This window comes from Gambusia affinis, linkage group LG17 (genome assembly GCF_019740435.1).
Source record: "Gambusia affinis linkage group LG17, SWU_Gaff_1.0, whole genome shotgun sequence".
Lineage (NCBI taxonomy): Eukaryota > Metazoa > Chordata > Actinopteri > Cyprinodontiformes > Poeciliidae > Gambusia > Gambusia affinis.
The window spans coordinates 16,409,188-16,437,065 of record NC_057884.1 but is presented as its reverse complement, the minus strand read 5'-3'; the positions used below and the strand labels follow the sequence as shown (position 1 = coordinate 16,437,065).

At 36.2% G+C, this 27,878-nt stretch overlaps 1 protein-coding gene across 1 annotated transcript in view; it reads left to right on the top strand.

The window, feature by feature from the left end:
• The first annotated feature begins 221 nt into the window (after positions 1-221).
• Positions 222-27,878, top strand: part of si:dkey-112m2.1 (transmembrane protein 132C) — a 159,953-nt gene continuing 132,296 nt past the window's right edge. Inside the window, exons 1-2 of the mRNA XM_044144717.1 lie at positions 222-579; positions 1,047-1,227. Coding sequence (XP_044000652.1) covers positions 1,179-1,227 — 49 coding nt within the window. The 5' untranslated portion in view covers positions 222-579; positions 1,047-1,178. The remainder of the gene's footprint in view (positions 580-1,046; positions 1,228-27,878) is intronic.

The window sequence follows — 27,878 nt, the reverse complement described above, 5'->3', positions numbered from 1 at the left end:
TAGCAACTTTCCCTTTCTCGCAACGCTTTGGGGAGAAAGGACGCAATCTTCACCTGAAATGAGCTGTGGGTTTAATGGCACAGTACTTTGCTTATGTGACGCCCGCAATCCCCTTTGCCAAACCCAGCCTGGAGCTCGCCCCCACCCCTCCCGTCGCCCCCTCTCTGTAAGCCCCCCTCAGCTTCTGCACCAGCATCCACAGCCACAGAGTGCGGAACGAGGCGAAGTGGAGAAAGCGCACGCTGGAACCACTTCACTGCCTCTTCTCACCCGATCCGCGCTTCCGATTCGCGGCGTGGAAAGTTGCAGGACCGCGTCTCAGATATCCAAGTGTTTGTAGGGGATGTTTCAACCAAATTCGACGGATTTTTAACTGATGTTCAAAGACTGAGAAAAGAGGAAGAAAGACATCCATGAATGTTAGAGGAACTCTTAGCAAAGCGCAAATTGACTCACTGGGATTGCTTTTTCTTTTTCTTTTCATTTTGCTGCTGCGGTGGTGCGTGAAAATTTTGCAGCATTAATTTAACCTGGAATCAAATGCTAACATCGGATGGAGTGTATGCTAGAGGAGTAACGGTAAGAGGCGCAGAAACAACCCGGTAGTGCATCACTTTGTCAGACGTAGATAGTTGGATAGTAGTCCTTTAGAGGCTAATAAGTTTCAGTGAAAAAAGTACTTGGAGGCACCAAAATAAACAGTTCTCCCCCAAAAATAATCCTGATAAATTTAAGAAATTCAGTTAGAACTGGACCACATATTGGTTCAGTTTTTAGGAAAATATTTTTAAATTCACTTTTACCCTTGGTTTTCTGAAATAATCTGAATTGGTAGGGATACTTACAGAAAGTTTTCAAGTAAGGGTCAGGGGGCAGTTAAAAGGTAATGAAATTATTAAAAGTGGATTTGTATGAAAGATATAAATGATTAAAGAAATAAATATTCATAAAAATTATTAGGGCTCTAATGTCTGCCCAAATGGGACAGAAACTGTACCACAGATATTTCTGGGCATGTTCCTGATTGTGGATGTCTCTGTCCACAGGTTGAGTCACACAGAAGACACAGTGTTTTCCTAAATGGATATCTGCTCAGAGAGGATAATTTGTGTGCAAAGTAGCACTACATCCTGCTGAAAAGGAGTTACCCGTTCAGGTCCCCCCCTCCTGATTAAACCATGGGGCCCCGGCAGTGCATGGGACTCACCATGCTCTTCCTGTGGACAGGTAAGGCCCCCCCCACTCTCTTTCCAGAGCAAAAATATGCCACCAAATAAAACATCTCTTACAAGGTTTGGCTCAGAAACCTGAACAAGATTTATGAAAATGGAAGCTAATGGTCATGAAATAAGAGACAATGTAAATACATCAACCTTTTTTTTTTTCCCCCTGAGTGATTTCATTCAGCGTGGAGTATTTAATGAAATGCAAATTGTATCCTTTCAGCCAATGGCACATATATAATTTATGAGACATATAATTAGCTGTAAGCTGTTGTGGCAGAATACAAAATGACTTGTAATATTAACATGAATGAAGTGTGACAGTTGTCTCCCGTGAGTGCGTGGGGTTAGGTGCCGTACCACAGCACTGGAATAGCATGCAGAAAGTGTATGTATGTGTGGAAGAAAGCATGGAACTGCAGGATTTGGGAATAACAACAGATTGCAGTCACAAGCAGCGAAAAGAGAGGCGGTGCACAGGTTTGCACAGGTTTGCACAGATTTGCAATTGATGAGTGTTTGTGAATTTGTGTATTAATTTCCTAGTACTGCACATGGTCCAGTTAGTGTGTGTGCAAGTTGTCATATTTGGAAATGTGCAGTCATGTGATTAAAAAATGCACAACTAGGGAACAGACAAGTTGCATGCTTTCATTTTGCAGATAATATTAAGCGTCTTCCCTTATGGATACAGATGTGAGAGAGACAAATCATCTCTAATCTCAAGTATTTTTGGCTTTTGGAAAAGAATCAATTTACATGCGTATTTTTAGTAAGTTAAACATTGCTTGATGTTTTGTCCATATTCAATGATTTATGAGGTCTTTTCATTATGAGCATGTGATCGCAAGAATCTGGGAATGCAGCACTTTCTGCTGAATGTGACTCAGTCTTTTATACAAACAAACAAAAAACACAAAAAAGCTTTTTTGCTTCTGTTTTCAGACGAATCCCAGTGTGCAGTTTTTCATAAAAAAAGAAAATATGTCAAAAACAACTATTGTTCCAGTGTTCTTGGGTTTTAAAGTGACATTTTCTTTTCATGCTTAGAGTGCCTTGGAAAAGTACTCACACCTCTTGAACTTTGTCATGGTTTGTCAAACAACAACTGTAAATTTCATTGTGTTGGAATTTTCAGTGATAGACATGCACAAGGTAGTGCAAAAATGTAAACTGATAGGAAGGTTTTAATTTTTAGGAAACAAAATAATTGAGAAGCTTGGTGTGTATTTGTATTTAGCACCCCTTGTATGATTTAACTGGCTAATTGCTTCTGTAAATCATTGTCTCTAACAATTTTTCACATCTAGAGACTCAATTTTAATCCATTCTTCTTTGCAAAATAGCTGAATTTCTCTGAGATTGTATGGAAAGTGTCTGCACAGTTTCTTTTTTGCTTTGTCACTGATTCTTCATTAGATTTAGAACTGTACTAAGTTCTAATGAATATGCAGGTATTGATCTTAACCATTCCATTGTAGATCTTGTGGTATGTTTAGTTAGCAACCAGCCATCAGATGAATCTCTTCCATAACCAGCGGAATCATTTGATCTTCCCACAGTTTACTTTTCACCCCCCAACTGGTCTTCAAAGCAGATTAGGAAAAGAAATATGCATACTTTTGTGCTGCCATTTTATATCTATTTCAGTTTTACATAAAGCTTCTTTCATGTAGCAGTAAGCTTTTTACATACTCATAAGGACACTGGTACTGTTACCTTTTCCTTCACAGAAATGCCCCTCCTACTTCATGATACTGCCAACACCATGCTTCCCTGTGGGGTGGCAAAATGTGAAAAACCTCTATGGGCAATTTATAAATAAAACCCCAAGTATTTTCCAAAGCAAAAACTTTACAAGGCACTGTTTGTAACTACACTTTTGCAGTTTAAAGTTAATAAAAATATAAACATTTCTTAAACATTCAGAATTTGCTAAATTAAACTGGGACAAAGTGTAGACAATAAACCTACACTTTATTCTGAACTGTACATTAGTTATTCCCCCTGATTTGTTGATCTATGGTGAAAAACTCTATTACTACTGAAAATTAAATAAACCTGAGTTTTAAAAGTTCAAGTATAAAAAGACAAAATGTTAAAGAGAAAACAAAAAGCTAATCAAAAATGTTTTCTGTGATATATTGAACATGACTTTTGCCTGTTTTCTTTAACTTAATATTCAATTGTCAACCTCTCTAGACTCTAAAGCATCTGAATGGGCAATCAGACCAATTTTACAGTCGCATATGTTCTCTGAGGACATAAATGGTTCACTGAGAGAAAATAAAACACATTTCTGAACATCTATAGAATGCCTATAGACATTCTTTCCCAAGAATGTCTATAGAAGATGTGGGTGGGGGTTTTGGCTTGCATTCTTGACATTTTTAAGAAGTGAGAACCAGAAATATTCCTGTTTAGTTCTTGACAATTAGTATATTTGCAGAGAGAATAAGGAAAAAAAAAAGTCACATAAAAACTTTAACTATTTTCAGTGCCAGAACTTAAAATATTGAGTGTTTTTATTCTGAAAAAGTTCTAAAATGCAAGAATTTTTATATATTGTTTTAATGTGAAAATGTATGAAATATCCATCCTTTCACTTTTGGACCTTCTTAATCCACTACGGGGTAAATTGTGGGGTTTGGAGCCAACTGCCGCAGTCAGGCCAGAGTTAGGGTACACCTTGGAAAGACACTCTACAGAGAGTGAGGATAAAAACTGAACAAGGCAAACAATTATGCACACATATATTTATACCTGTGGGAAAATTCTAGGGCTGTCATGTAATCTAGCTTATATTTTTTTGGTTTGTGGGAGAAAACTGCTGCATCAGTGAAAATCCCCAATTTTCTCCATATTTAACTCTTTGTGACATGACTGCATTATTGCCCCTACAACAGTTATGGTTGTAGAAATATATACAGAGCTGTGTGAAAGCATTTGCTCTCTTGTTAAAATACATGATCAAATTGATGTTTTAATTTATTGAGAGCGAAAAGCTATCTAAACCATCTTGGCCCTATGTGAAATAACTGCACTCTTTTTGAAACAAGAATTGTCACTAACAGCATCTTTGTGGTAAGCACACACAGGCATAATTACTGCATGTCTGAACTACTGTAGAAGCATCACATTACTTAAATACATTTTGTCTGACAATATAAGTATGTAAATAGCTTAAAAAAAAATCAACCCAAAGAGTTTATAGCAACTTAAACATCAAGGAGCTTGCAAAAGAACCAATTTCAATTGTCTCTGTTAAAGTCAATGCTCATTATTCAACAAGTTGGTAGTCTGCAGGAAATCTAAAAGCATTAGGAGTTGCGGTGATGTGACGTATTAGGGCTGCTTTGTTACTTTTGGACATGGACAACTTGCTGTAAATGGTGAATGCATAAATTCTTTGCAAAGAAAATAAACTGCCCATCCATTAGTTTGTGAACTTAACCCCTAGCAGGAGCATGATCCAACGCACCCCAGGAAGTTCACTTCTAAACCACTATAAGTGTAAGTAGGTTTTGATGTGTCCTAGTTAAGGTCTAATTGAGATACTGTGGCATCAACCTAAACAGACCTATATGCTTTGGGAAGGCTATTCCTGCTTGTGTGACTGAATCCAAAAACTATTTCTACAGGAGAGTGGACTAAAAATTCTTCTACATCACCATGAACACCACCACCAAAGGTGAACCAATCATTTATTAGACTTGGAAGTAATACATTTTTCTTTATTGCTTTGGACAACTTTTTCCCCTTATTAAAAAAGAAAATAGAGGTAATTTTTGTGACAAACATTTTCTCGATTCTCTAAAAATGTAAATTATAACAAACACAAATGAGGTCTTGTCTGTTGGTGTTGTGCTATTTTTTTTAGTTGGTAGAAGAGACCACCTAAGACGCTCCATCGAACAAAACATTAGTTAGATGTTGAATTCCAGTTATAAAACACACACAAGAAGAAATATCATTCTTTTACATAAAAAGAACATTCAACAGATGGAGCATGCTAAGCTTACCAGGTAGCTGCAGAAATGAAAACAAAGTGCCAGGAAGGGAAAAACACATTGCTTCCTGTCAGTCAACTCCTTGCTTGTTCTGAGTCTCAGAGGATATTATATCTCTCCAGCCACCTGATTGCTTTCACCCAGGGGTTTCCAGGTTGTCTCTTACAGACAATCACCCTGACAGTCACCTAATCTATAGGATACCTGCAGATTCTCACATAAAGTCTGACCGGCCAGCAGGACAATAGAAAATGCCCCATATACCTTATCATAGAACAGGATGCAATTCAGACTGCTTTTACAAAATGGAAGGTCATTGAAACGGTTGTTTTTAATGGGGTTTTTTTTTGTTGTTTGATAAAATTGTACAAATTTGGCTTTAAAAAGTCAATTAGATGTTTTTGTTTGTGTAAGAAAAAATAATGTAATCCTTATTGTATAACATTAGTTGCGTTAAACCAATAGATGTAATTGCAATTAATGTACTTTATATTAAGCTGTTTTCACAGTTTTCTTGCTGTAAATGAAGGCTTAATTGCTGATTTAGTATAACAAATGATCTGCCAGAATGGGAAATCAGGTACATTACAGCCACTTTGGGAGCAATAACCATAAAAGATGACAGATGTGAAGACCAGAGAATAAAAGCTTTTGACCTTCAGCCAGTTCACACAAAGGTGTGCTGTAACTGAGGTGGTTTCCAGCCAGTGCAGACAGAGGAAAACATCTGCAGTACCTGACCTGCCTTCGCTGCAGCCGACTTGCTCCAGTGAGATTTTAATGTCATGCGACAGAGTGAAGATTTCCAGCAGCAGTAAAAATTTCTAACTAGCAAGCATAGCTTTGAGACAAACTGAAAATTGCTCCAAGTGCAGTGCTGAATCAAGAATCAAGTTCTTTTCATTTGCTACGTTACACTTAACTTCACTCTTAAGTGCTATAGATTAACAGGCAGGTTCCAATTTAATATGAGCCAAAAAAAAAAAAAAAGTAGCATGCTGCAGAATAGCCAATTTAGCTCATTCATCTGCAGGAAATACAACAGAAAGACAAACAGTGACTCCTTGGTTTTGTTCATATTGTATCCATGTATAACTTTTCCTGGTTTCTTAAACAAACCCGGGCCAAGTGAGTGCTGGTCAGCAATTTGTTCTGATTTCACCACTGAAGCACAGGTTGAAGCACTGAAATATATACACAGAAGCAAATTCTCTCCTGCTCCACAGCAAGTAACTGATTTCATCAGCACCAGTGAGTGGACTCATGGTGACAAACATCCAATTACTGGATTGTAAGCACCAGGTTTAAAATCTCTGTTAGTTTTGTTTCATGTTTGCTAAAATAGCATAGAATAATATCAGATTATAGCTCCTTGTAAATACACTTGCATCCATTGCTCCTCTTATTGTTATTATGTTTCTCATAAACTTACAACCACAACAACAACAAAAAAAAAGGAGATGTGTGACGTGTTTTTGCATTCAACTCCTCTAAATCAATAGTGTGTAGTACCACCTTTCACTGGAATAACAGCAGAAAAAAATATTTTGGAATATATCTCCACATTTTGTGCCTATTTTTTATTCTTTATTAAATAGCTCAAGCTCTGTCAAAATGGATGGAGCATATATGAAGACAAGTTTTCAAGTCTTGTTACAGCCTCCACAGTTACCAAATGAATTGACTTTGATCTCCACCATTCCTGTGTTGCTCCAGCTATCCATTTAGGGTTGTTGTCCTACTGAAAGCTGAACCTCAGAAGACAGGAATTTATTTTTGCAAGGTGAAAAATGAGAAAATGACAAAACCTTTGGGTTTTCTAAAACCCACCAGATAAAAATCACAAGATGGTGCTTATAAATGCTGTTAGACATTAAGTGTGCAGCATAGAATTGCAACATTGCTTATGAATACAGATTGGAGGCCAGAAATGCTAATCAGCATTTTAAAAAGTGATGTCAAAAAAACGAAATTGATTTGCGTACTCAAACTGTTTCACTACTCTGCGATCCTCTGCAGAAATTCAGCATACAACAGAGGGAGGAGTGCACATTTACCGGAGGTGTTACTGAGGCGGTCAGCATGTTGTCTTCAATTCAGAAGCTAAGGTGAACTGATGTGTGACATCCACTGCTTCCATTGAGAGGGATGTCAGGTGGTTAAGCAAAAAAAAAAAAAAAAAAAGAATGTTTCGTCCAGGTTTTTGTCACAGCAAGAAAAAATATCTTACATCGATGTGATAATGAAAAGCTCATTAATTACAGTTTGCCCTAAACTTATAATGAGTGCAAATATTTTGCAAATTTAAGAAGATAACTTAGAAATTTAGATTGTTTTTCTCATGTTCAGTCATGTAAGAATTCAATATTTATCTTAAAGTTTACAGACCGTGAATCTCCTTATTTCATCTGGGGCCAATCTGTACTTCATCTTCCCATTTATTTGCTATCCTTTTGCTCCTTGATCTTCTCATGCTGGATCTGACGGACATTTTGTCAGCCGGGATTGTGGCATGCTTCACAACTGAACTCCCATGCCTTGAGTCAACGATAATTATTCAAAGCCTTGTTACTTCATCAGCTGCTGGTTATCTGGTGTGGCGTCTCATCCCACAGATGTCTCACTTTTTTGCATGAATCACTTTCTATCACAAGTCCTTTTTGAACTTTGGGACTTTCTATTTGATCTTCAAAGACACAGCTTCAGTATGTCGTTCCAGATCCTTGTTTTAGCCTTCATTGCTTGCTGCCCCTGGTTTTATATGGCACAGCAATCTGCTGAACAATGAAGGCGTATTTGCTTTCTGGTGCTTTTATGCTGGACTTTCTAAGCTGCTGGTAAAATGGTTTTATAAGAATGTCTTTTTTCTTCTGAAGATGCAACACGCTGAAGATGATGCCCTTATACTGCACTTTTTCTTTCTCCTTATCACCTTCTGCTGCCAGACTCTCTCACGTTGCAATTTGTCTCTTGGGGCCACCCTAATGTATTTAGGAGCGCTTGAGAATCTCTGAATGTCACTCATCCTTTCTCCCCTATTTTTCCATCTTCATTAATCGCCTGAGCGCTGAATTTAAGGTAGAAGCTCCCATCTATTGTCAATAGCTTTTGCAAAATGACATCATTAGAATCTTATTTTTCCGATGCTGTTTTTATTCCACCAAAGTAACATTCACTGAGAAATGTGTTGTTGCACATCTGTTTCAGAGCTGAATGCAGCTTAGCTGCTTTAACAGATAGTGTAGGCAAAATAAAACCAGGTAATATAATCTCATTATAAATCCAGTGTTATTCTTTGAAAAATTGAATATTTTATGTCCCGAAACCAAAATGGTATTATATAGTATTATTGTAATATTATTGTATACTGCAATATTTTGTATGTTATTAAGCAATTTCCAGCACCAGGAATTGTATTTTTCTGTTTTGGATAAAAGATTATGTTACTAAATCTTAGGTTTTTGCGTAAATATTGTGAAACTGGCATTTTTTATTACTGGAGTCATTGTTCAATGATAATGGTGTGTGTGTGACAGATTTAGGGTTTGCTCCCAAAGATTATTTTAAGGGTTTATGAATCTGTCAATTAGTGTTGGTACTTCTGTCTGTTTGCAGTTCCCATGTGTGTTCAAAGTAATTCCTCTATTAGAGCTCTCTAAGTACTCAATTGATCATTGGATCAATTGAGTACCCTGTCCCTGAGTTGCTGTGTAGTAAACCTTTCCTGATGTTGACATTTCTACAGCTTGTCTTGTCATCAGAACAATTTGAAATCCAGAATCTGATAAACACAAATTTTAGGTTGAGCTCTTAATTTTTCTGTCCTAGGATGTTGCCTAGTCTCTTAGGCACTTTATGCTTCATGATTCCATTTATATTTTAGCAGTATTTGTTCATTATCATCAATTGCCATTGCAGTAAACAGTTTTAATCAGCTGCATTAAAAAGTAGTAGCTGGTTCTGAGGGCAGTATGCTAAATGTGGGAGGATTTCCACTTGAATTTTGCCTGATTTTTAAATGTGTGTAGGCTTGACCAGAGTGGGTTGGGTTTGAAAAGTTACAAATCCGAAGCATGTTTGACCTAAATGTATTAATAGGTCTCTTGTTATTTTATTATTTCTCTCGCATTAACATTTTAGCTTCTGTCCACACAGAAAATACAAAAGTCAGGCATGAGGACTTACCTAGTATTTGGTTTAAAGCTTTGGAAATCATTTCTCTTTTAGTTATGGTGTTGTAATAATGATTGTTCAATCCAGCAATAAAGAATAAACCACTCTAAATAGGGTGTAAAGGGAACTTGTGTTTTGGAGTGCTCAGCTGAGGTTTTATATTGAATAATGCAAATATTGTTTATTTAAATATTGGTTTCTCGTGTAAACAGACCAACAAAGAATCTGGGGCAATGCTATATGATATTCAGACCACAGCATTATGCAGTATGAAATACATTGGAGAAACTGAGAATTCTGCTATTTTTCTTGACAGTATGCATATATTTAATCAGAGTACATATAGTTAAAAGAACCAGCAAGTTGGTGTTGCTTGCCCAGTCCTAGGTCAAATAAGGGCAATCAAGGCCTGGGTCAATTGAAGACATTGAGGTGGAGTTATGAGTTTAACTCTGCACACAAGTTTGGGTTGCCAAATTCCATCAAATATGTTAGTGTGACTGTCTAATGTTAAATTTAGCAAACAACTTGAAAAGAAAAGCACATGACCTAGATTACTAAATTAGTAATATCTGAAAATGAATGAGACAACTTATCGGGTACAGGGGGAATCAGTTTTGGTTTAAAATGTGCACAACACAGCCATCCCAGAACAACAAACAAAATCTTTTGAAATTGATGAGTAAAGCAGCTAAGAAAGTCTCATTACTGATGTGGGCTAAAAGGCCAGTCAGTCAGGAAGAATCCACTAATCCCAAGGTGATGTAAAAACTCCGATTACTGTTTGGAAATGCACTCAGGGCTCCAAAGCCAATTGTATGTTTTTTATTCAAGCCATCCAATTGGAAAATGAATGGATGACGATTTCTAATGTTAAGAAAATACTAAAGATGATCTAAAACAATAATATTTTTGCAATAGAAATAATTAGGTTAACTTAAAATAATTTGGCTTACCAAAACAATAAATGTTTCTTATACTGAGCAAAAAAAAATATATATATACTTGATATACTTGTTTCTAGACACTATATGCAAAGTTCTGATTTCTATTATATTATATATTATATTTTTATTTTAGTTAAGCATCTTGATAAAATTTCAGCCAGCATATATCAATATGAGGCCAAGATTAGACACATAATATAAATTCTTTTTAATTATGTTAATAAATCTGTTTAACGCTACTGAGCTCTATAATCAATAGTCTGTGGAGTATTCTTGCCTGATTTGTTGTTAGTTGCGAGTAAAACATCACTCATGTTTTTCAGTCCTGGCATGTCCCTAGCACTCCAATTTGTTTCCGTTTTATTCCTTCTAACCTTCTCAGGGCCCAGCGTTTGCCAACTGCAATTTTTGCTCTGGTTTACTTCACTGGCAATGTATACTGCAATGACTTTGTCAACTCGAGCAGTAAAAGCATCGCTCTTCCTGCTTGCATCTGCTTTTTTCCCCTGTGTAACTTATCATTTTGAGAACACAAAACAAAAAGTCATTATGAAGGAAAACTGTTCTGGATGGGAACAGATCAATTACCGGAACTTCTCCAATCTGATTGTGGAAGATTTTTATGCTAGAAAGAATGAAAGAGGAGATAAAACAAATCATTTCATACTATTGTTAGAAGAGAAAATGAGCCTCCAGTGAGAATGCATACTTATTAAAACTGTGAAATTACAACTTTTACAACAGACTAAAAGGAGTCTTAATGGATATTTTTTTTGGGAGGCAGCATCCTGTGATATAATTTTGGAATGGTATTGGTAAGATTTCATTGTTTGGGTATTGATGAGGAATATTTATAAAAAAAAAATCAATGTCCTGATTTCTCTACATCATATTCTGGTATTCTCTTTTCAATTTTTTGGGGAATATTTTCATGTTCTTTCTGTCCATTAACTAAACAAAACATTGTTGAGAAAATCATCTTGGAAGGGTTTCTAAAAACCTTTGGATTACTTCAATCTTTGAAAGAACCTGAGTAATTAAGTGTCAATTAAGCCAACCAGTTGATTAAGTAGGGCACTTCAATTCAGACAATTATGTATTTCTTTGTTGGTCCACACTCCCTTATGCCTCTTTTCCACTGAGCGGTACGGCACAGGTCGGTGCGATTTGTTATGCTGCTTCGTCTGCTTCTATTTTAAAATCTGACCATACAATATACCCAAACCGCACCATTCCTAGGCCCCCTTCTGTTGTAGATCCATTAAAGTGATACCCACAATGGGAGCCCAGAGGGATATGGCAACCCGCCCCCCCAAAAAAGAAAAAAAATCTGGCTGGGTCTGAGCACCCCTGTGGAAAAACAGACATCTGTTGTTGCAATAATTACACTGGACACTCTTCAGAGAAAATGTTTAGCACTGCTCGGTATTTGTCAGAGTTTTCCATTGATAAGGAGAATCAACAGTTGGTCTCATAGTAACCACAGACCACCAACTTAAGTCTGATGACAAGAGATTTTCTTGCATGGTGAAATATTTTGTGAAATATTTTGGCTATGATGCCAGATAATAACACATTGGGAACCTGACTTAAATGGAACATGGATCATTAGTAAACTTTGGTGGGATTATTATTAAGCTTCTCATATAGAGATAACACGTAAAAGTTGGATTTATGAAAGAAAAACAAATAAGTTAATCCTACTGATTCATCCAAAAGGAGTGTTCAAATGTCGTCCCAAAATTATGCCAGAAACTTGCTGAGAACTACAAATACTATGGTTGAAGCAGGGGTAAATATCTGAGCTTGTATGTATAATTTTGACCCTCTGTGAGTTACAGTTAACCTGCTACAAATTAGGATTTATGCATCCGATTCTTGTACATCAAATTTTTAAAATTTATTAGGATCTCTCTTAGGATTACCAGTAGGGGGTGCTAATTCTCCTACAAACGATGTAGATGAAAAGATTTTGTTGAAAAAAGAACGACTATAGATATGATTGTGCAGCAATTAAATCTTAAGCAAAATTAATAAATGTCATGTAAATGAACACAAGGTTAAGCCTGGTGATAGAATATATAGTGAACAATGGAAAATTTAAGTTTAAAATGAATCTAGGCTTATTAGTGTGGAAGTAGAAGTGTGTGAGAGCAGTGTTTTGCTTGTCAAAGGTAGAAATGATTTTTTTTTTAGCTGTTTGATGCATTTATCTTCAAGTATATATGCTGCCCATGTGTGTTATATTTTTGTTGTTCACACTCACCACTTCTCATGATAAATATATGCACTTATATGTAATATGAATACATTCCCTTATTTCAGAGAATGCCTCTAGAATTTCTGCTTTTTCTATTCACAACCTTAAAAACCAGCACAAAAACAAAATTACTGTGTAAAGCTCCTGGTTGCAAGAGTGTAAAAATCAACATTGTAATTTTGCCTGAGAGCACAAAGTTTTGTGCATTTAGATTCAAGCAAAAAGGAACTTGAGGTTAAAATTTCTACCAGCTAAACTAAACTGCCCTGTGTTTTCATTGTGTTAGTCTTTTTCACTTATTATGTGACAGACAAAATATAAATGATGCTTCATTAGTACAGATGTAAAACTTGTCCTTACAACAAGGGAAGAAATTAAGTTATCTTTAATCAACCAACCAACAGTAAGTCACAGAATGGTAGGCTTTTATTAAGAAAATCTGTTAAAATATATGAAGAGGAATGTCACACAACACCATTTCCCAATCTGCCCAAAAGACTGTAACAGATGGTGAGAGAAGATGGAACTCACCAGCTGTCATAGTTTCATATATTTAGTTAACCTGTTTTACTCTGAGGATCCATGTTCATCAGATCTGTGTAGTCCAGTTGTTTTCAAAAGACAACAGTGGATCTATTTTTCCTCCAAATATACACATGCGCTTACAGCATGGATTGAAAATATGTGTAGGATAGGTTACGTGTATTTAAATTTGGTAATTCTTATGTTTACTTATTTTTTCAGGACATATTAAATTGCTATGTGAGGGATTATGTATTTTCTAATTCATGGGAGTATGTTCCTGGGAATGCTTGAGTGAATTTGTCAGATCAGACACTAATGCCAGATGAAAAAGTTTTGTGTCTGCTGACTCTCACCCCCAAAAGTGTTTAACATGCCTGTAATGTTTTTGCACACAAAATTAGCTTATTCCTGTGTTTATGGACCTTGATTTGTGCTCTACTGCACCATGATGTGTGAATAGGAAGAGGCCATTCCCAAGCTTTTCACACAATCACATAAATGTCTTGGTATGCCCATAGATCTTCATTTGTGATTTTACATTGCCCGTTGTTGTTCTTAATTCATTCTGCTTTATAGTATCAGTAGTAGTTAACTGTGTCATATTTATTAGCATAGAAACTTTGGAAGCAGTCTGCATTTCAAGTGCTTGTTTAATGCTCTTGTGACCAAGTGATTGTAACACGTCCATAAAATAATTTGGATGTAAAAGTGAAACTTTTGTGTAGAAATGTGGTTAAAATGAAGGCCAGAGATTAAACATTTGAGAGGGAAAATCTTTTTCGCCTTTTTCAACATCTTAGTTTATGTTAAATTTGGATCAAACTTAGAAGTTTTACATGGCCAACATAGCTTTATGGGCTAAATAAGGCAAACAATGACCAGTGAGAAGAAGTCAAAAAGATTTTTGTGGATGAGCAGTGTTGGTATGGTTATCTTTATCGATCTTCTTTGTTGCATGTACTCCTGTGATTTTTTGTGTGATTTGTTCCATTTTCTTGGTTTCTGTTTCACTGCATTCTAGGTGACCACCACAATGGCTTTTTATCTTGTTCTCTCCTTCACTGGAATGTTCAGCACAGTTACTTTTGGTTATTGCAAGACCATTATTGTTACTGTGAAATACCTCCTCGTTTTACTCTCTGCTAGCGCTTGTTTTTTTTTCATCTTTGTGTTGTTATATGAAAGGGTTCCTTACCTTTACCGTTGTGTCCTGTAACACATTCACTTTAATTAAAAGATGTTATGATTGAGCTAACCTTTAAATTCAATTTGTTTTGCCCTCTTCAAGCTGAACAAACAGCTGAAACATGAAGCCTTTTCAAAAGCTGATTAAGCAATGTGGCTGCAGAAATAAACCTCTCCTTTTGCCACATTAGCCTTTCACAAGTCCACTGCTAAATCTGGCCAGTCTCTTAACCAAGTGCACTTGATTAAAGGTAGCATTAAGGAAATATCAAGTGGCTGTGCAGGCCTCATACCCCTGTCACTCTATTATGTATCCACATTTAGTTTCAGTTGAATGGAAAGAAAGACCACCTTAAGTAGCATTAATCAACGGCCAGGCTGCCACAGCTTGTTTGGAGCTTTTGTGGTATGAGTGTCAAAACTTTGAGGTGCCATAAATTTGTCAAAGTTGTTCTAATGTTTGAAGAATGTACAGAAATACTATGCATGTGTTTTAGATAAGCCCTAATGCTCATCTTACTAATGCAGATACTCTTCCCAACCAGGTAGTGATAAACTGAACTCTTCAACTGATGGTGGGACAATCTGCAGTAATCTAATAAATTAGGTAATAATAGTTTGAAGATGTGGGAGCACATTTTAATCCTCAGGTTGTCAGTTGATGCTTAAATTAGAAATAAAATTTAAAAGGTTCAGTCAAGACGTTATAATGAAACTAGTATATCGATGCCGTAAGACTCTGTAATCTCTACATCCTCTATTCCAGTATATAGGCTCTGTACCAAATGCAGAACATTACTCCAGAGACATAATAAGACAAGAAATGCACTTTAATTCATCACAGTTAGACCCCATGTAGCAAATGCTTTTCAATACATAAACACTGGTGGCCCAATAGAAAACAAGATAACTTTATACATTGTTCACTTATATCACAGATACTTTGTGAAACGGACTCTGACAGAGGAGAGAAACAGAGAGTTTCTTAGAATGCTTGATCGTAGTAGTAATGGTAAATGGTAAATCTCATTTGTATGGAGCACTCCATCTACAACTTTACAACATGCCTCTCAATCACCAGTTCACACGCGCCATACATTTTATGATGCATTTGTGCCTCTTATTCACCCTGGTGCGCTGATAAGCACATGAAGGACAATGTCGGATACAATGTACTAAGCAAGGACACTTCTTTACATAGCAGGTCTAATAATTACGGCCATCCTATTTTGATGCATGTGATAGCTGAAAATATTTCTAAATGCTTCATAGAAATTCGTCTTGCAAAAAGAAAATCAGAATTACACATGATACATAGTAAAATAAGTAAATTATTAGCACAATATTGTATAAAGTAGGAAAAAGAATAACATAAAAAAAATAAAATCATAAAATGGAAAGAAAAAATGGCTGCATTGCTTAAGATGAATTCTGTTGCATAACAAGAAGGTTTTTCAGATTCCTTCCAGTGTCAAAAACCATCATTTATTTAATTAGACATTCTAAATTTACCTTACTGAGTGTGTATCTGCAGACAGGAATGTTTGTCCCTTGTGTCTGTTTTTGCCCTGTGACAGACTGATGACTTGTCTTCTCTTTTTATGATGGTTGTTATGACATGACAGGCTTCAGCTCTTACAAACCTAAACTGGATAAATTGACTGTGGAATATGGTAACATGGATGAATGAATCTTTTGTCTTAAAGGTGTTTTATAGCTTTAAATAAGGAAGAACTATAAAGCATGATTGCATATAGCTAATAAACAACCTTTGCTTGACACGTTTAGCTAAAGAAATTATTTATTTCAAAATATGTAGCTGATGCTAACAACTGAACTCATGTTTTCTCTCTTGTATCATAAAAATAATAATTGATGTTCTGTACAATATTGCTCCTGACAGGGCACAGAACGCTCCAAATTTTAATTATTATTGGCATATGATTTTTGAGTTGTTTGTTTAAATATCCTTGAATATTAATATCACAAAAGACCTCAAGAGAAACTGTCAGAAAATAAATGCAAGCATTTAGCAAGCAGAATTGTGGGGGTTGTGTCTGGATAATTCAGATAAGCACCTCTGCTCAGAGGTTTTTGACTTTTAAGTGTCTTCTGGCACTGAATGACTTTAAATCAGTTCAGTAGATTTGTTGCGCTCTCTTTTTTTATGTGCTCCATGCTGCAAGCATTCAAATTTCAAGCTCAGCATGGGCAGACATCTAATTCAACACAAACAAAATTGAACTATTGTAGTGTGGAGAAAAGCAGGTTTTTGCCCAAGAGGAGATTGCTGTGAACTGCACCCAACGTGATGTGCTTAGACGAACAATAAATGCCCAATTTTGTTTTCTTTTCTTGCTTAAAAGCAAGAGTAATGTCATTAACTGTGCTAGCAGAGTAATTAGATTTATATATCAACGTGTTTCATATAATGAAGTTGCTTAGATTGTACAGTACCTTGTTTTTATTAGCAAACATGGTGTGTACAGCATGATTGCTCATTTTTCTGTATTTTAAAATCAATAACTTACTCAAAGGGCTGCTCCGTTTGGCTGTTCTTATCATTATTTCTTTGCAGCAAAAAACTTTGAGTCCAAGCTGGGCCCTTTGAGTGTTTTCCCTACATGTGCATGAGTTGTCAGAGGATACTTTAGCTTTCTTCTGCCATGCATAGCCATCCATGTTGGCTTCAATAGCCATTCCTATTGCCCTTAGCTGTTAGTGTGTGCATGAATAGTTGCTTGTACTTGTACATGTATTGATGGACATGGCATCTACACAAATTGGATAAAATGTCAGGATTGCTACTAATTAAGAAAACATTTTTCCTTTTTAAAATAGACTGCTATCTGAAAAACTCACAACTTCCCTGTGTCTCAGCAACAAACATGTATGTGCAATTTGGAGGTGTGTGCAGTTTCTATGCGAACTCTAAAAACAGGAAGAGAAGCACATTATGAAAGCTTTGTGAAAAGACCATTAAAATGGTACTGGTGTCTGGTTTTTCTCTTTTGAAGAGTATAAAAAAGGGTAGCGTGTGATAAATTAATATTATTTGCTGTAACATTTGAGTGTCTGTTAAATTTGTTGAGTGAGGTATAGATAATGGTTCAAATTTCTGATGCCTCTTCCACGGAATCTTTGAATATGTCCATAAAACATGTGGCAGCCTTCCTTAGCTGATGAAATTGTGCATGCTACTGTGTCAAAAGCAAAGAAAAGTAATGGTGTATCTTTATTTACAAAAAATTTTATGTTTTTCCTTGCCGCTGAACTGCAGGGAAGATCCTCGATGCTATTATAAGAGGAGCTGTAAGTTATGAATCACATTTTGGGGGAAAATGCAATTATACAGATAATTGGCCAAAAATACCAAATAGAAATTGATTTTTTATGTTACTCTTCTCTTAAAGCAAGACTTTCATTTTCTGAATAAGTGGGCTACCTGGAGGCCATAGACTACTTCCTTTGGTTTTCAGATTATTTTTATTTTTATTTATTTCTTTCTTTATTTATTTTTTGCTTGAATTGATTGAACCAAGTTCTAAAAAGTTTTGCATCAATAGAACTGAAACAGTTTTAGGTTTCCAATATGTCATGTTTGGACCTGCTCAAAGACAAAACTCGTGTAAATGTGAAGAAGTAGATCAGCTTAATATTTAAAGAGGAAGTTTTATGTTTAAAGTCACATGGATGGACTGTATTTGTAATTTTATTTATAAGGGCTTGGTCGCATAGTGGTAAATGAAATGCATATTGAATCGTAAACCAGTATTAAACCTCGTAATTTGAAAAGCTGGGGGTCTTCAGGTAACATTGGAATGTAGGGACTTTGTCATAATCTTTTCAGTTATAGCCTCTTGTCAACTGCCTTTCTAAATTCATAAGATGTAACTCAGAGGGGAACCAGATTGTGAAGAAAGTCTCCTTTCCCCCCCACAGGTTCTGCTTTGCTAATAGGATCAAAAACAGAAGGAATAAAAAGGAGAATAATCGATATCTGACAGCATTGAGATGAAATATATTCTTTCTTCACTTTGAGAGTTTGGAGAATTGGGAATTCAGTCTGCAGACACACATAATCACACTCAAATGCATGTGTGCAGCATCATTAAAGATTTCAACACATTGTATCAGCACACTGTAAACACACGCAGGCATACACACACACACACACACACACACACACACACCCCGACTCATCTCCTTGGGCAAACAACTTCACAGCCATCCAACTGGGAAAGGATCGCAATCTGTGGGGGGTCTAGAGGCAATTACCATAACTAACAGAAGACTCTGCGCGCACACAGAAAAATCAGAAGGAAATGAGAATGAACCTACGCAATCAGAGCAGAGAGAGAATGTTAACAACACTGTTGGCTCTTACTGCGTGAAAGATTGACAGCGAGAGATCACATATTTATCTTGCTCCATCAGCTTCGGTCCCAAGAGATTGTGACGGTACAATATGTACTCCGTTGTCACATGAGCCTGTCGCTTTGGCTCCTACCACCCCATGCTGTGTTGTTCCCCCAACTGCATCACCTTATAGAAAAGTTGTGCAATAAGTTCTGCAACAACTTGTCAGGGGAAAGCCAATAACCTTTTTTCTTTTCTTCTGAAGATAGCTCTCTCATTTCATGCCAGTTTCTGTGGGTGAATGTTCCAAGTGCTTAGGTGGAGATGATGACAGGAGTGATGGGAGTCTGGTATCTGGCCAGGTCAGAAAAGGGAAAATGTTACCCTGGTGTTTTCTACTTTTGCTGTCCAGCTAGAAAACATAATCTATAGCTTTGTCAACAATCCAGATGTGCAGTTCTGTCAGAAAAGTCTTTTTCATTTCTGTCTCTTCAGCCCTTAACAGTCAGAGTATTACACGTTCTAACTTCCTGTCCATCAGATTTGTTTTATGATTTCACCATCTTGTGTCAGAGGGCCTAACTTTGGTCAAGAACCACTGTCCATTATCTGATTTGGATAGATTAACCCCCGTCCAAAAAAAAAAAAAAAAAAAACTTTTACGTTACACAACGACACCCAAAAAGGGAACCAAAGAAAACCCCCACAGGCCGAGAGGTAAATTTTAATTTAGAACTTGATAGATACCATGGAATTGAAGCCTGAGGGGAAACTATTCAAGACCGTTAGGAGTGTGTTCCCAAACCAGGACTCAATTCCCTTACCAATTTTCAGCAACACTGCCTCAAGAGAGGTAAACATAAGCGAGAGCTCCAGCCAATAAGAAAATGTATTAGCGGCAGGACTTTCCATCTTCCAAAACCTCTATCCTTTTCCTATGGATATTAATACTTTTTTTTGCAATAAGCCAGGTAAGGGTCAGACCAGCTCAGTTGTGGTGATAAGGAGATTGGAATAGTCTCTCCACTTTACAAATTTACAGTGTTGCTCGAAGACTTACCTGCATTAATTATGGACTTGTAATGGTGTAATCTAACTACTCCATTCTGCACATACAGCTTGTTTTCTATGTTGTAGTAGTAAAGTAGCACAGTTCACTTGTACTTTATGACATTTCAGGATCTGACTTTGTGTTGGAATAGGCTAGACGGTCAGACACTTTTATATAAAGAATTTTATATAGGATTTTGATGGCTGTACATGTTTTGCCTGTATCTGTGATACATTGGCCCAGAGAATGAGACATAGATATTGATCTATTTGAGGGCTTCAGGCCAGACCTGAGCTCAAAATTGCAGCCTAAAAAAAACTGTTATTGGTCAATTTCTTGTTAGCGTTAAATGTGCTGATGGCTAGTTGGTAGGCCCTGTCAGGACTGAAAATTGCAATCTGTGCTGTGGCAGACCAGATGTCATCATAGAATGAGAAAAATCTGTTTCTGTGTTAAACTCTGTGTAGATGCTTGTGGGGGTGTGCGTGTGTGTGCGTGCGTGGGGGGTAAATGGGCGTGTTTGTGTGCGTGTGTGTGTGTGTGCCTGGACCATTCATGGAGGGATGTACTTTTCTATTTTGATTCACACTTCTGAAAACATAATTCTGTAATCATGGTCAATAATCAAAAATGTGGATTTGCACATTTTTCTTCTTTTCCTCTTATCTTCAGTAGTGTAAAGCAGGTGGCCATAATGTTATGGCATGTGTCATTGGCTGCCTCAAAACCTGTGCATCAGAAATCTAACCAGGATTTTTCCTCACCTTAACCAGGTACTTTCAGTTCAGTAAGTTGAGCCCTGAGACCTACAACTATCTACCTTGTTGTGATTTCCATTTCTAGTAAAATAGGTATAAAAACAAAGGAAAGCAAAAGGAAACTGGATGAAAAAATTGCTAAATCAGTCTGTTTCAGAATTGAATTAAGGACTGTATTAATGACATTTTTCCCTTTCTTAGTTCTGCTTATGCAATATCGGTTTATTGTACTGATCTTTACCATTTAAAAATCCAAATTCTAAGAGATGATTTAGGTTTTGGGATCAAAAGCAATGTATAGTTTATTCAATCAATTTACTATATTTTACCATCACAAATATGTTATAAGTTCAATGAAGGAAATGTTGTGACTGGTCAATACAAGTCTCTAACTTTGTAATAGTTATGCAGAGGCCTCATCTGCCAAAAACTGATGACTTGTATGTCATGCTTTATATTTGTTATCCATGCTAGGATCCACAGTTCCACTCTGTTTATTGCATCCACAAGTCTGTTTTCATGATCTCATTACTTTTACCCTTCCACCATCTGTGGCCTTTCCTTCTCTTTAGAATTCAATTACTTTGGGTAACCAAATCTACCAACAGACACTTTTGCCAAAATCAATCCAAACATAGCAAGGGATGGCCAATCTACAGGCTGCTCAGTGTTGTTTCAGTGAATCAGGTGAAAGATGAAGTAAGGACGAAATGCACTGTCACCCTGGTTTGTAACATCCTCATCGTTACGTCTCCAGTAAAAGTGTGCACTGTCTCTTTCAAATGTCTGACTCATTTGAACGACATTGTGGTGACATTTATCAACAGATTTAAATGTTTTGGCACACAGATTAGCCTTTTTAAATCTAATCATAGTCCTCAATCTGTGTTTTAAATGCTTTAATATATGCTTAACAGATGCATGCACCACATCCAAGACAGAAGCAGTAAGATCATGTTTTGTCTTATTTAGTCATCTTGTCCCAGTTTCCCTTTTGAGGGAACTGTCCTACTGTGCTGCTTTGAGCATGCCCATGGCCAGATCTGAACACAGTAATAGAGGATAGTAATAGAGGATAAACCAGTTCTTAAAAGGTCCATATAGGGGGGAGTGGAGATGTATCCAAATCCAAAGGATTTAAGCAGAGACGTGAAATCCGCTTTGTTTCGCTGTGGGCATCAAGCTGAGAGTGTGGGGCTTGTGTGGGCTCCTGGTAACGGTCTGGGGCATCTCTAGTGCCAGCATTTTCTAGCAGGTAATTTGGGCTCTCACAGCCAGTGTTTGAGTGTGAGAGAGTGTAATCTCCATGAATACAGAGAGGGTACAATATTCACTTTTCAAAGACTATGTGACACATGACAATTCTATTTAAGGTAAGAGATGGTGTTGAAAACATTATTAAGGCTGGATTTTTTCTTTACAATACATACAAAAAATGTGATTTTTTCTTGTAATTCCTTTGCTTAATTGGGTAATTATAAAGATCCATTTTTATGAAACCTGACAGCTGGATAGATTATGTAAAAAATAGTTGTGGAGGTATCGTCAATAATTCAGAATGACTGCATATCTGCATCCTTAATTAGTTTTTAGAGCAGCAGTGTCCCCTGAAAGAGTGGTCTCTTATCAGCAGGTAGCATCACTTAAAAGGAATGGGAAACATTTTGGAAACTTAATAGACATACCAATTTTCTTGTGACACTGGCTACAAACAATTCTAACAGTTTAACCAATTGAAAATTTTTGGGAATACAATTATGTTGTTTGCTTATGTGACCTTATTTTGGTTAACAACTTCAACTTATTTACTGCTTTTCCTCTAATTTTTGATAGATAGCTATAATTTACAGTGATGTGATCACTTAAACATGATTAGATTAAAAGACACAAATGTAAAGTTAAGCTTAATTTTCACTGATGCCTCTTCTTAGAAAAGATTTATATATATATATATATATATATATATATAGATATATATATATATATATATATATATATATATATATATATATATATAATTTTATTCATTTACAGTTTGAAATGAACATTTCACAAGCTGACAGACATGATTTGCATAATCTTATTTATGGGATTTTAAAAAGGATCACACTGTCTGATCAGCTTTGTACTGCTTAAATAGTTGCCAATGCTTATGTCTCTAAATCGACTTTTACCATTAAAAGCAAATACTATAACCACCCTCTGAACAACTTGTGTCCAACATTCACACACTTTGTTAAATTGTCTATTCACTGTTCCAAGATTAGCTGGTTTATTAATAAACAAAATCATGGTTTTCATGCTGCTACAATCTTTGTTCTTCTATACGTTCACTGTATGCTCCACTGACAAATGCTGATTTTTGCTTGCTCTCTACTTGCAAATAACACTACGTCACTGTAAAAAGCTTTTCAGGGTATAGTTCATGTTTTTGGGTTATGTTTTTAACTCATTTTGGCCAGTTTTATCTTGAGTGAAATTACTGAATAGTAGACAAAAGATGGCTTTGAGTTAAAAAAAAAAATGGATTTGGTATTCAGTAACAATTTTTCTGAAGTCATGTTTACAGTCACCTGTGTTAAGTTTTGTGAAGAAAAGTTGCTATTCACAGGTAATTAGAATTAGATACATTTGTCAAGTTGAAATAAAGTTAAAAAGCAACATCCTTATAAATAGCTTAAAAAAAGAAGCTTATGCTATTTGATGAAGCTGGTTTTAACTTTGCACTAATGATATGCAAAATAAACCACAAGCCTGACAAAACCCATAGCAAAATCATTGTTCATCTTGTACTGTTGGAAGATGGTAGACTGATGTTTTACTCCTTGTACACACAAGCTACAGCTATTTTTGCTCATCTCCTTTTGAAAACGTGTAATTGCTACTTGATTTGCCTGGTATGTGCAGCCATACACAACATTTTGCACATTTTATCTTTCCAAAATGGAAGTGGTTTTCCTCTGAAACAGGAGCGTACCTTAAATCTGTAAGTTAATATTATCAGCTTCATCATGATGCTCTACGAGGCAGAGCTTCTTTTACAAGCATATATGATTAAAGTAAGCCCCGGTGTACTCATTATATTCAATTTACATTTAGCGAAGAGTCTTCTTTGCTCTTCTCTTGCAAACTCTGTCAAGGCAGGTACCACAATTGCTGCATTCTGATGACACTTGCAGGGCAGTTTTTCTCTGCTTCAGCACTTGTACGCTTCCAAAGTCATGTCTGCTCATCAAAGCCTGGGAATCGCACTACGCTGCTTTTAAATTTATGGCTCACTTTGCTGTATTAAACACGCTCATGGTTTTGTAATGGGTCTAGTTGGTTAATCAAGTGGGCTGGAAAGCAGATCAAAGGACTCTGGTAGACACAGACATTATTTTTGGCCCACATCAGTACTTTCTAAAGAACACATTTTTTTTTGCGTGGGATGTTTCGTTCATCCCGTCTGCTGGGGATGCTTTGATTTTGGTGTTATCCAACTTTAGTTTTAAATTTTTAAATAAAAGTTCTTATTTAAATTACTATTTCTCATACATAAATATCTGAATGGGGTTTTATTCTAAAATTAAAATAATATATATTGCAATGCCTTTACTTTTTGACTCAGAATTGCATCATTAAGTTCAATTTTAGCAGTTTTTGGAAATATTTAGGCTGGAGTTAACCAGATTCTGCAGCATATGTGTTTTAGATTTTCAGAGAGATGTAAGTGAGAAAGGTAAAGAGCAGGAGCATGGCTATCAATCATAAGCCAGTGTTTTTTTTTCCTTGGCAATCTGCCTTTGCATGCTAGCATCACCCCTAATAGAAATGTTTTGGGAAAGATCACTTTATCTTTCCAGCTGTCAGAGAACTGATCTGCTAGTTGATTATGATAAGCTATACTGCTCAGAATTTAGCAGTGGAAAACCTGCTGCATGCTGCAGTGCATAAAGAATGACAAACCAAATGGATCAGGTATTCAGATGAAAATTCATATCATGAATTGTCACAGTTTTTCTGTTTCCATCCTGTTTTTCTTTCATAATGACTTCTGCCCATTTTTTTTCTTTTTTACCAATGGAATATTACCCTGGAAAATAATAGGGGTAGGAATAAAAGGAAGGATTGAGGGGCTTATCTAGCTCTGCAGGTATGGTATTACAGTCTTCTCAATGGGAATCGGACCTGTGTTGTGAAGTATAAGCCCCTGCTGTGCATTAAAGCATTCTGTTTATAATCCCTGTGCTCTTTCTCATAGATGGGAGCTGGGACAAAATGAAGGGCAAACAGTCTGTTGGCAGTATTATACTGACAAGCGGCTACTGAGCAGGAAGCATAAGTGGCAGTCTTATGATTTTGGTGTGAGGCTGCAGGAGTCCAGCATTGACATGGAAAAACCTCCTCCAGACTAACATATGCACTGTTTCTCCTCTTGGAGAAACACACCTCCAAAAAAGTAAAGGGTTTTGCAAAATGATTCACATCCCTGAACATTATTTCAGCAAAATTTAACATTGTTGACAGAGCAAAGCAAATGCAAACCTCTAAAGTGAAAGGAAAAGGATTAAGCTTTTATTATTTTTTTTACCACTAATATTTCTTTTATAAATAAAATCCAGTAGTTTGGTGTACATATATTTTCAGCTCTCCTTCACTGTTATAAAAGCTGCTAATGTTTTGAAGTATGTCTCTACCAGCGTTGAGAGGCTGAAAGGCTTTCTGCAGACCTTTAAGTGAAATAGCTTGCAAAACAGAAATTTTCAAATCTGGCAAGTTTATTAAGGTCTGAGCTTTCATTGTAGGTCTGGTTGTATGTTTATAGTGGTTGACCAGATGGGAGGTGAACCTCCATCCCATTATCAAGTCTTTACTCACAGTTTTCTAACATGTTTCCTTCCAGGATCATGATTTCCTTTAGGTGCATGAATCTTCCCATAAACTCAGATTCAAATGTACTTTTCCTATTAAGAAATATTGCCTACATTCTGATGCTGCTGCCACTATGTGTCACAATGAAAGTAGTGTGGTCAGGTAGAGTTATTGGTAGTTTTCCTCCATAACTTGTTTAACTTGAATCAGAACTTGTTGGCTTCTTTCAACAGTGATTTTCTTCTCATCAGTTTCCACCAGACCAGACTTTTTGACAGCACAGCTAATTGTCCTGCAGATTCTCCCACTTGAGCTGTTAATCTCTGCAGTTTCCAAAATTACCATTTAACTCTTCGCTGCTTGTCTGTTTAATTCTCTCCTTGCATGGCTTCAGTGCAGAGGGACAGTGCTGATTTTGGGATTTTGTAGTTGTGCCACTCTTTTTTTTTATTTTCAGATGATGGATTGAGCAGTGCTCTAAGACAATGTTGATCCACAACTTTAAATATCTAAACTGTTATATCCCTGACCTTTGAGGTCTTTTTGATGCTGTTTGTTCACTAATGCTCTCCAAAACCTTTCAGCCTCAGGTGTTAGTAGAACAGTTGTTTTGTATTGATATAAAATTTTATACTGGCATGCTCTTTTTTCTAAGTAGCTAACTCCTAAAAACCTGGTTGTAGAGTGTCAGAGTAAGAGATGCTTAATTGATTCATAGATTTGTATTGAAAATCAAAGATTTAATCATTTTTAGGTGTTGTTAAACATTGATAATTTATTATATAAAATCCTGATAAAATACATTTGAGTTTATTGCCATCTGACAAAGTTTGAAAATGTCCAAAGGGTATGGGTATTTCTTTCCAAGGCAGACAGTATTTTAATTGTACAAGTTCTTCTCAAAGACCCATTTTGAATACCAAAGTAGGCTTTACTAAGTAATTATACCAATATCAGATTAAAAACATCATCATCAAACAAGGTCATGCTTTATTATTACCATGTGGACAGTGGATCCTTCAAACTAGTGTGTGAAACTAAATTGAATGTATTATCAGCTATTTTAATTATATTCTCAAATCAATTTGTGTTTTTGATTGGCTAATAACTCGGCCTTGCATAGTGCTCCTACAGTTCCATGTGGATTGTGATAAAATAAGACCGTGGCTCTGGACCATTGAATATTCAGTGAGGCTTTGTAGGGTAATTATAATGTGTGTATCTTCATAAACTTAGGGACTTCACATGGTGACTGAATAAAGCAGAGCATAAAATAAATTAATTTCCTGCTTTGATGCAGCTGTGTTTTGTGCACAATTGTCTGATGGGATGGGGGAGGTGCTGTGTGTTTGGGTGCGTGTGTGTGAGTGGGGGAGATAAAATAAAGAAATCAACTTTTTTTATTTCTTTTGTATGATAATTTATGCTGGCGACAGAGCAATGCATCGTGTCAGATCCTTGCCTTGTCATGCAGATTTGCAAGGAATCTATTCTTGGCTCTGATAAAATTAATGGAACATTTTATCGGTCCAGGTCATGTTTGTTGTGTTGTGGCATTGTAATGAAGAAGAATGTTGGAGGATGTGAGGAGGAGGAACATTATAATGCCCCTGGCAGGATTTGCTTGCTAGTGAATGGGAAATGAGTCCATCATGGGAAAAGCTCACTAACAAGAAGTAATGATTAATGTGGGTTTGTGTGATTTTAGTTTTGCACATATGCCTGCTGTTTTTTCACTGTGTGCTCTTTGGCCATGCCAATACTCGGGTATGAGGATCTATGTATATAAATGCACATAAATAAATAAGTAAATAAATAAATAAATGTGCTCAGTGTTATATACTCACTCAGGAGCACAGGCACTTTGCCCATATTTATGCACATACACTCATAAATTCATAAGAGCCATCTTCAGCGAGAGCTGCCTAAAGGTTGTACTTCATGAGTAACAGGGGATGTGTTTGCATGTTTAATACTTCATTTGTGCTTCAGTTTTTTTGCTGATCAGAGGATAAATTTATCATTTGGATTAGGAAATTTATTTCTGAGTGAATATGTGTAGAAAACTCTCATTGGATATTGACTGATGTAACCAACTATACATCAGAACTTGATATTCTTCTCGATATTCTTCACATTAGTAATCCCGTGGTGCATTATGTTTTAGCTGCCGGTTGTCCATGATTCAAACAAATGAGGCCATCATCTTTCAATCAGCTTTCATTATTGCAGTTTTGAAATGTGCAATAAATATCCAAACGAGGCCAATTAAGTGTTGCACAAAACAATAAATGAAAGGCAATTTCTTATCAAACATCTCCAAATCTTTTTTTTGTTTGTTTGTTTGTTTGTTTGATCAATTAAACTAACTTAGCACTGAGAGAAAATGGTTAAAACACATATTATGCAGTTTGTCAAATATTACATGTAGAAAATATGGACTACATGGTAATAATCGCTGCTGCCTTACAGCAAGAAGATGCTGAATTTAAATCTCGCCACAGCCTTTCTCTGAACAGTTCTCCCTATACAT